This window comes from Rattus norvegicus, chromosome 6, assembly GCF_021556685.1.
Source record: "Rattus norvegicus strain SHRSP/BbbUtx chromosome 6, alternate assembly SHRSP_T2T, whole genome shotgun sequence".
NCBI classification, from domain to species: domain Eukaryota; kingdom Metazoa; phylum Chordata; class Mammalia; order Rodentia; family Muridae; genus Rattus; species Rattus norvegicus.
In genome coordinates this window covers 128,094,162-128,104,262 of record NC_141539.1, presented here as the reverse complement: position 1 = coordinate 128,104,262, position 10,101 = coordinate 128,094,162, and the positions used below count along the sequence as shown (strand labels likewise).

The following is a 10,101-nucleotide window of genomic DNA, read 5'->3' as shown; positions in this document are numbered from 1 at the left end:
AGATCCCTTGACACTTGTGGCTTCTCCAGGCCACGTGGTTCTGCTCCATATTCCTTCCACCTCCCTTTTCTCCAACTTCCTGTCTCCTCCATCCATCTCCTCATCTACCTCTCTCCTTCCTCTCTTCCCCCTCTCTAAAACCTCCAGCCCTACCTTTCCCTTCCACTGCCCAACCACAAGCTCTAGCTTTTATTTGACCAATTAAAATGGAGAGAGGTTCACTTGAATTCACCTGAGTACATGACTCACTCCTTGTCTGGGCACCCCCTCTTGAAAAAGTGGAATTAACATCAAAATACAAACACCAGAGCAATCCACAACAGTGGTGTTTGCAGTGGAAGCCTGACCATTTCCAGAGAGTATCCCATAAATACCAGGGACAGGCCACAGAAGCCATCAACCAGAGGCTTCTGTATGAAGGCTGATGAATTTGGGGGTCCTGTCTATCAGTTCCCAATTGCCTTGGTTACTTCTGAAGTAAGGTGTCACTAGTTGCTGTGACAAATACCCAGCAAAGGCAGTCAGGAACGGCTTGATCAGGCTCTTGGTTTCTCAGTCAGCCACTCTGGGAAAGGCACAGTAGCAAAGCCAGCCCCAGATAAGGAAGCAGCATGAGGCAGCTGCTTACAATGTATCTACGGCCAGGGAGGAAAAGAAACCCTAGTGCTCAGCTCACTTTCTTTTCCTTTGGGTTCAGTCCAGGACCATGAGAGGATACCCACATCCAGAGCGGATCTTCTCATTTTAATCTCTCTGAAAACCCCATTAACAGACATTGTGTCCAGAGACGTATCTTCTCCGAGAACTCTGGTCAGGTTGACAAGGACATTTACCTATCACGAACCCATTCCTGCTCTGTTCAAACGTCACGTGTAAATCATAGTTTCTGAGAACTTTGTTGTCATTTTTATTTTTTAGGTCTATTTATTTTTACATGTGTGTTTACCCACATGCATATATATATATATATATATATATATATATATATATATATATATATATATATGCATACACCTTGTGCATGCCTGGTGCCTGTGGAGGCCAGAAGAGGAGACCAGATCCCCTGGAACTGGAGTTATGAGTGGTTGTGAGTCACCATGTGGGTGCTGACAGTTCTCTCCAAAAACCAAGCGCTACCCACTGAGCGGTCTCCCCAGCTCCGTGGCTGTAATTCTTTGTTGCTCCAAAGATGAAATGTTTTGTCCTTCCCACTGCTCTCAGAGATTCTTCATCTTTGATCTTCCTATAGTTGAGGACTATGCATCTCAGCATCGTCGTTGGCACTCACCCCAGTTGGCGTTCCAGCTGAGCTTCCTGGGTCTATGGTTTGGTATCTGATATGAATATAGAGAAGTCTTGGTTATTCTTGTGTCAAATATGTTTCTCCCTCTGCTGCAGGAGTTATTCCTGTTACCAGGAGAAATGAGGTTTCCTATTTGGATTCTTAACATTATTAATAAAAAAAATTTTTTAGATGGGCTCAGAAAGAAGTTTAAAGACAATTTTACTTGAGTTTGGGAGAAAACTTACAAGGCAGGCAAGCTGTAGATCTTGGCTGCTGCCTGGAGGAGGGAGATGAGGAGAAAACAAAACCAAACAAACCAACCAATCTACAACTTTCACAATGTAGGTCAGCAATGTAGGTCATGGTTGAAGGGGAAAGGAAATTTAAAGGGGAGGGGGGAGAGAAGGGGAGAGAAAGACCCAAATGCCAGAGCAAGCATGTTTACACTTTGGACCAGTATCCAAAAGAAGATGAAGGCTGAAGAACTGTGCAGTGCCTGGTAGGAGCATTTGCTCCAAGGGACTAAATACAGCTCTTTTGAGTTACGCAACCTTGGGTGTTTCACTTTAGCAAAAGGAAAACAGACAAATAAAGGCAAGTCTTTAAGCACATCACCATGAGAGAAAGTGAAGGAATAAACACAAGGAATTTCAAGTCTGGCAGAGGTTTAAGAGGGTGTGTTCTGATAACACTAAGAATGTGACTCTGTGATATCACGCCTCAGAACTTACCTCTATCAAGATCAGAGGACTAAGAGACTAGTTAGCTTTTGATCTATAAAGAAAACATCAATGTAAAGAGGAAAAGGCAAACCAGGGAGAATGAGATGGGCTCAGCAGGGAAGAGCTTGCCAGGCATAGTGGTTTGTATATGCTTGGTCCAGAGAGAGGCACTATTAGAGGGTGTGGCCTTGTTGGAGTCACTGTGGGCGTGGGCTTTAGTACCCTCATCCTAGCTGCCTGGAAGTCAGTATTCTGCTAGCAGCCTTCAGATGAAGATGTAGAACTCTCAGCTCCTCCTGCACCATCCCTGCCTGGATGCTGCCATGTTCCCGCCTTGATGATAATGGTCTGAATCTCTAAACCTGTAAGCCAGACCCAATTAAATGTTGTCCTTTATAAGAGTTGCCTTGGTCATGGTGTCTGTTCACAGCAGTAAAATCCTAAGACACCAAGCAAAATGACCTGAGACAAATCCAGGAAACCCATGGTGGAAGGAGAATCAACTCCAAAAGTGGTCCCCTGAGTCACACACAGACACACACAGACACACGGACACACACACACACACACACACACACACACACACACACACAGTGGAAGTAGGATGTATGCACTCATACATCTTATACACACACAATAGTAATACATTTTGAAAAATAAATTTTTCTATAAATAGTAAGGAAAAAAATCTTTAAACGATAGATATACTGTTTCCAATAAAGGAAAAACTAAAATGTATAGGTCTAGAACATCTATTAGTCGTGTAGTAAAGAAAACAAATTAACAGAATTAAGTGATTTTCCCATTTTTCAGTGATGTCCCATTGCATCAAATCTTTAAACATAAACACAGCCTTGAAAATAATGTTTTTATAGTGGGGCATGATGTTGCAAGCCTTTAATCCCAGTATTTAGAGGAGGCAGGTGGAACTCCTTGGGTTCTGGGCCAGTCTGGTCTACATAGTTCTAGGATAGCCAGGGTTATACAGTGAGATGCTGTCTCAAAACAAAACAATAACAAAGTATTCAAGTCCCCCAAACTATGGGGGACCTACTCATTCAAACCGCTATACACCCTGTGTGTGTCAGAAAATCAAAGCATACACAAATGCCATTTTTCTATATTGAAAACAATTTGGCAAGGCCTAATGGTACATACCTGGAATGGCAGCCCTCAGGAGACTAATAAAAAAGGAGAATTTTGAGTTCAAGGCCTTTGTGGGCTACATAGTAAGAACCTGTGTGCGCCACCTCCCAGGGTAAAAGAGCACAGTTAAAATCCTACTGAAAAATTTCTAATACTCCCATAAAATGTTTGCCACAAATGCCATAGCCATTGCTTATGGTGCTCTCTAGAATGTCTTTTGTGTACTGTGTTGAAGCACCACCTCTCAATAAAAAGCTGATTAGCAAAAAGCAGGAAATAAGAGGTGGGAGTTTGGGTAGAGAGATAGGAACTCTGGGCAGTTAGTTAGGAGGGGAAGATTCACCACCCAGACTCTGAGGAGTCAGTCTTATGAAACTGAGGAGAGGCGGCCAGCCATATGACACACAGAGAATAAACAGGTTATATGAATTAAGAGCTAGTCGGGGAACAAACCCAAGCTTATAACCTAGGCATTTATTTATAAATAATCAAGTCTCAGAGTCATATTCAGTAACTGGGCCATGGGTAGAAAAGACCGCAGTTACAGTGCTTGACACGCTTAACAAATTAAAACATTACACGGGGCTTCTGTCTTTACTTTAAAAAAACCAAATTTATAATTCCTCAAGTTATTTCCATTTTCTCTCTTTGATAAAGATTATCAGGGAAAAAATGCTGGGCCAATGTAACAGTTACTTTATTTCTGAAGGGCCTAAGAGAAGTTTTGCCACTGTTGATCAGGGAAGGGAGCTCTTAGCATGTTGGTACGATTTTAATCCACAGTTTGCTTTACCCAATTATGATGGTTAATTTTATGTCAACTTGGATAAGCTATGACACCTAGCTTTTCAGCTAAACACTATTCCAGATGCTTTCGTGTGAGATGGGAGAGATCAGTCTTCCATAAACCAACAGATTTTCTGCAAGACAAACGTGGCCGGCTTCATCCAGTGAGCTAAAGCTTTTTTAAAAGGCTGAGGTTAGACATGACGGCCCATGCCTGTAATCCTGGCACTCGGGAGGCAAGTGGAGCTCTATGAGTTCCAGGACAGCCTGCTCTACATAGTGAATTTCAGGACAGGCAGGGCTATAGAAAGAGGTACTTCCTCAAAAAGAGGAGGAAGAGAAAAGAAAGAAGAAAGGAAGAAACAGCTAAGGTTTCGAGTCCCTCCAAGTGTTTGCTCAGCCCAGACAAGGCCCTGTGTCCAACACAAAAACAGACCCTAACCAATAAATACTTTTAAAGCTCTTCAAAAAGAAGTCTTCCTGGAATGTCTTCAAACTTAACTACAACTTCAGCCTGTGCCTTCAGCCTACTGTACTACCTGGATACCCTTTTTTAACTTACCAGCTCCCATAACGACACTAAATCTTTAAGTCAGTTTCTATGTACATTCAAGGAATCAATTACATATATGTGTGCCCGTGTGCGCACATACCCTCTAACGGCTGTTTCTCTGGGGGGAAAAAAAAACACTAACAAAACCACCAAATTCTTTTTGTTTTTGGAGATGGGGGTGTCTTAGGGTTTCTATTGATCAACTGAGGCATTCCCTCAACTGAGGCTCCTTCTTCTCTGATAACTCTATCCTGTGTCAACTGGACACACAAACACATCACTAGTAAGTCAAAACCCTTCCTTTTGGACTCATCCCCAAGATCTTACATAAAAAGCATTAATAACTTTAGAAGTCCCACAGTCTTTACAAATTCAAACACATTAAAAGTTCAGTCCCTTTAAAGCATCCAATCTTTTTTAAAATCCAAAGTCTTTAAAATTTGAAGTCTCTTAACTGTGGGTTAGCCACAGCTAATCCAGTAAGATATTTTTACTTCAAGAGGGGAAAGTTAGGGCATGGTCACAAATCATGATCTTTCGGGCTCCTCCAAGGAGCTTGGGTCACTTCCCCAGCTCTGCCCTCTGTAGCACATACCTTGTCTTCTAGGCTCTGGCCTGCTCCACTCACTGCTGCTGCTGTTCTTGGGGGTCATTCCATGATACCAGCATCTCCAAAATGCTGGGCTCTTCTGCTGCAACTGGGCTGCACTTGCACCAATAGCCTCTCCTAGGCTCTCATCCTGGTGCCAAGCCTCAACCCCTTTAGTCCTGGACCTTCAGCTGCCACTGAAGCTGTACCTTCATGAATGGTCTCTCCTGGCCTCTCAAATGCCCAGCCTCAGCTCCTCTCCACAGTCCCTGCATGATTTCAAAATCAATACCACCTGGGTGACTCTTATACATCATCAGGTCCATGTGCAAGAGCAAGGTACAACCTTCTCTGTGCTCTCAGAAAACTCTTCCCAGACTTCACCTCAGTGATGGCGGTCTCTTCTTAATCACTGATAATTTCTTAGCTCCAGTTAACCAGCATCAATTGTCCCAGTAATGTGAAGGTTTCATTTCAGTAGTTCTGATCGCTTGTTAATCACAGCTGATTCTTCAGCCCCAGCTGACCAGAACCACAGAATCTTAAGTCAAAATAGCAAATGGCCCGGAAACAGTCTTTAATTTTCCCTCTGAAATGTTACGAGCCGGGCCTCCATCTTTCTACACTGCTCCCAACATTCTTACCTTCCAAGCTCCTAAAGAACATCCCACTGAGCTCTCAACACTCAATGGCTCTTCTAGCCCAAAGTTCCAAAGTCCTTCTACAGTCCTCCCCCAAACACTATCAGTCTGTCACAGCAATACCCCGCTACGCTGGTACCATCTTGTCTTAGTTTCTATTGTGGTGAAACACCAAGACCAAAACGCAAGTTGGGGAGGAAAGGGTTTATTCAGCTTATACTTCCAAACAAACGTACATCACCAAAGGAAGTCAGGACAGGAACACAAGCAGGGCAGGAACCTGGAGGCAGGAACTGATGCAGAGGCCATGGAGGGATGCTGCTTACTGGCTTGCTCCTCCTGGCTTGCTCCTCCTGGCTTGCTCCTCCTGGCTTGCTCCTCCTGGCTTGCTCCTCCTGGCTTGCTCCTCCTGGCTTGCTCCTCCTGGCTTGCTCCTCCTGGCTTGCTCCTCCTGGCTTGCTCCTCCTGGCTTGCTCCTCCTGGCTTGCTCCTCCTGGCTTGCTCCTCCTGGCTTGCTCCGCTTGCTCTCTTATAGAATCCAGGACCACCAGCCCCGGGATGGCACCACCCACAGTGGGCTGGGCCCTCCCACAGTGATCACTAATTGAGAAAATGCCTTACAGCTGGATCTCATGGAGGCTTTTCCTCACCTGAGACACTCTCTGCGGTGACTCCAGCTTGTGTCAAGTTGACACACAAAACCAGCCAGTACTGGGGTCTTACTTTGCAGTCCAGATTGGCTTCAAGTTTATGATCCTCCTGTAAAAACCTCTTTAGTGCTGGGACTACAGTTGTATATCACCACACCTGGCATGCAATATAAATGTTGAAACAGAAATGTAAGGCTAAGGTAACAAAATGCAAAATTTCCGAGACCTGTAGGCCCGTGAAGTGCCGTACCCTGTTCTGCCCTTAGTGAGTCTGGGAATGCCGGATTCTGAAATGAATGTCTGCAAACAAGAGCTTGTACTTAAATTTATGTTCAGGAACTGTGCTGAAAACTATTTTATCTTTGTTTACCAGGTTAACTAGTCCCCACCAATTCCCTTCGAAAGAGTAATTCTAAGTCCCTATTACAGAGATAAGGAAACCCGGGGTTAGAGTTGAACGGTGCTATTCAGTCACACCATAACTAAATTTAAAAAGGTTCACAGGCAGGCTGGTGAGAGGCTCGGTGACTAGTAGCACTTGCCACCAAGCCTGGCAACCCATGTGTGACCCCCTCAGGACCCACTTGGTGGACGAAGAAAACTGACCCCCTAGGAGTTGTCCTCTGACCTTCACATCATGGCATGTACACACAAGAATGTAACAAGTACACGGTATTTTTAGTTTGAATATGACATACACCCCTCAATATCCTGATGTTGATGGGCTTTCCTGAAAGGTTTGAAGGCTCTATCGTAATCAATGGCTTAATCCCTTGGATCTGTAGTAATAGGAAATCACTGGGAGGTGAAGAACAGGAAGTCGGGGCCTCGTTGGAGGAGGTACTCGCTGAGCCTGAGTGTACCTGGGGGGGGGGTGTTTTCCCCACCCACTTTTCCGCAGCACCCTCCTGTCTCCTGGCCACCGTGATTGTGAAGCGCTCTGCTCTGCCACACTATCCCCGAAGCACGATGGATAGCGTCAACCAAAGTAAGTCTTTCCCTCTTTACCCTGCTTCTGCTGGGATTCGGTCACAGCAACAATAAAAATGATGACTACAGCTGTGTATACATAGAGCGTGCCAAACTTGAACGATAATTAAGAATAACAAAATTAGAAATTAGACTTCGTGAATGTAGTAAACAAACCTTGAAAAAAAATGAAGTTACAGAACTGAAACTCAGGGCTGGAACACACGGAGAGGCCGTGGGTTTCATTCCCAGAAAACACACGCACACACGCACGCACGCACACACATCTTCTCACAGTAAAAATGGGGCCAGCAAAACATGAAAAACATACAGCTAAATGTATAATACCGTTGTCTTAGTTTGAAGCGATACTGTGACCATGGCAACTCCTATACAGGAAAACATTTCATTGGGTCTGGGTTACAATTCAGAGGTGTAGTCCATTGTCATCATGTCTGGAAGTGTGGCAGCACAGAGATGGGCGTGGTACTGGACAGGTAGCTGAGAGTTCTGACTCCATTTGGCAGACCGCAGAATGAGTGACATTGGGCCTGGCTTGAGCACTGGGAACCTCAGAGCCACCCTCAGTGACACACTTCCTCCAACAAGGTCACACCTCCTAGTAGTGCCACCATTAGCCTATGAGGCTACGGGGCCATTTTCATTCAAACCCCCATGGCCTCAAAGTCTGTTCAATCTTCCATAGTTGATGTTATGAGATTCAAGTTTTCATGTCCACAAAATGTTTGACGTCGCTCAGAACCCGAGTGCAACCTCTCATAACAATAAGTTGATTTTTTTCTCACTGTTAATTTTTCATTAGTAAATTTTTGTCGGCTTTAATGATGTTCAGGAAACCATCTCTAAGGACTTGTAGCTCACTGGTAGAGTGCCTCCCATGTATGAGACCCTGGCTTGGAGCCCTAGCATTTCAAAACAAAAACAACAAAGTAAAAAGAGAAAGCAACAGTAAGCACAAACCAGTGTTTCCATTTTATTTGACACCTAAGCAAATAATGTTTGTCATCCATCAGATGCACAGTCCAAAAAAAAAAAAAAAAAAAAAAAAGGTGCAGAACGCCACAGACATACAGTTGTAAGATTAAATAGTTACAAGACGTTCAAACGGGCACCTTTTCTCATTTAAAGGAGCCGTGGCCTTTTCTGAAAGCATTTCGGATCTTGAGGTGCCGTTAATCGACATCGTGTATCTACTCGCCTTTGAAAAACTTCAGGTTGCTCATCACATACGCAGCTGGGATGAAAAAGGTGGCAAAAAACACGACAATTCCAACAACCGATTCCTGGAAAAGAAGAAAAAAAGTAACATTAATGAGTATGACCCACTGTCTAATAAAATGGCTTATGGACAAAGGTTCGTGGAGGTTAGCAGTAGAACGCCGGCTTTGCGGGCTTTTATGCACAAAACTCTGGGTGCGTTTACTCTTCCTCATGCGCACAGCTAAAGATCTTTCTCGAAGGATGGAGAGATGGCTCATGTGCTAAAACCTTCTACAGCTCTTGCAGAGAACCTAACTTGGTTCCCAGAATCCATGTCAGGCAGGTCATAACTGTAGCTCCAGATCCAACACCTCTGGGCTCTTCAGATACCTGCACTTCGGCGCACACATGCACAAAAGTATTCTGGGAATTTGTCACGTGACCTTAAAAAAAAGCAGCCTTTGGTCCTGGCAATGTATTCCATTCGTACTCAACTGAATTTTCAGAAAACTCAATTTCTTTCAATAGTTGCCAATTTCTGACGTCTAGATTCTGGTAGCTCGAAGATGTCTAGTGTCCCGATCGTTTTTTAGAGAAAATGCTATGGCTCGGCCACAAGACAGGTAAATGACCCTGGAACGAACCAAGGATCCTGCACCTCCATGCTCATAAAGGAGGGCCAGGTCCTACCTGGGACTCACCCTCACTCTGAGCCCCCATCCAAAGTAAACCCACAACTGAAGTTGCCAACACACACTACAACACACACGCCACACCTAACACACACACCACACACCACACACCACACACTCCCCAATCCCCACCCACTTGGACCGTTAGGCGGACTCTACCTCACCGTGGGTGTCAGGACTTGGTTTTGTGGGCTTTCTGAGTGGCTGAGGCGGCCTGAGTGGCCAGGCTTCGAGAACAGGACTACACGGTGTCGGAGGAGGGAAGAGCAGAACTGCAGCAAGCGAGACATCACAGGTCAGAAAAGGGCCACCGAGGAAGAGCAAATGGGAGACCACCAGAGTCGAAGGCCGTTGGTAAAGTGTGCTCGAGGAGAGGGCGAGCAGCTGGTTTGAGCATGCGCACCAACCACTCGGGCCCTTTGAATGGAATTTGCGCTCTTACCCCACCCTGCTCCTCAGCTGTAAATGCTGCGCCCTATCACACTCTACATGCTTCCCGCCCCTGTCCCCACAAGTCCAGCTACCTGCCCTCTCCCAAAGTCTTTACCAAACCTATTCGGCCCCCAAAGCCACACTCAGGGTCTTCTGATTTTCTTCTCCTAAGGTAAGGTGAAGGACCTATTGGCTGCCAACATCTATAGGTGTTGCTCAGTATCCCACTAATTTCAGTTAATAGCAGATATCATACCATTTTTACTCTGCTCTATAATATTAATTAAAATTTCCATAGATCGTCCTCCTGGTATTTTTTAAACTCCATTTTCTATTTGTTTTTGTGGTCCTGAAGCTCCATGTATATTTCCATAGTAACTGAGCTAAACCATTGTAACTCATCCTTTTATAAACA

The 10,101-nt window shown here is 44.7% G+C and overlaps 1 protein-coding gene across 1 annotated transcript; it reads right to left on the bottom strand.

The window, feature by feature from the left end:
• Positions 1-8,321: 8,321 nt before the first annotated feature.
• Cox8c (cytochrome c oxidase subunit 8C) lies at positions 8,322-9,644 on the bottom strand. The gene is given in 2 exon segments (NM_183055.2): positions 8,322-8,645; positions 9,419-9,644. Coding segments are annotated over 2 exon segments (219 nt in total). The 5' UTR covers positions 9,545-9,644; the 3' UTR covers positions 8,322-8,552.
• Between the last annotated feature and the right edge of the window lie 457 nt (positions 9,645-10,101).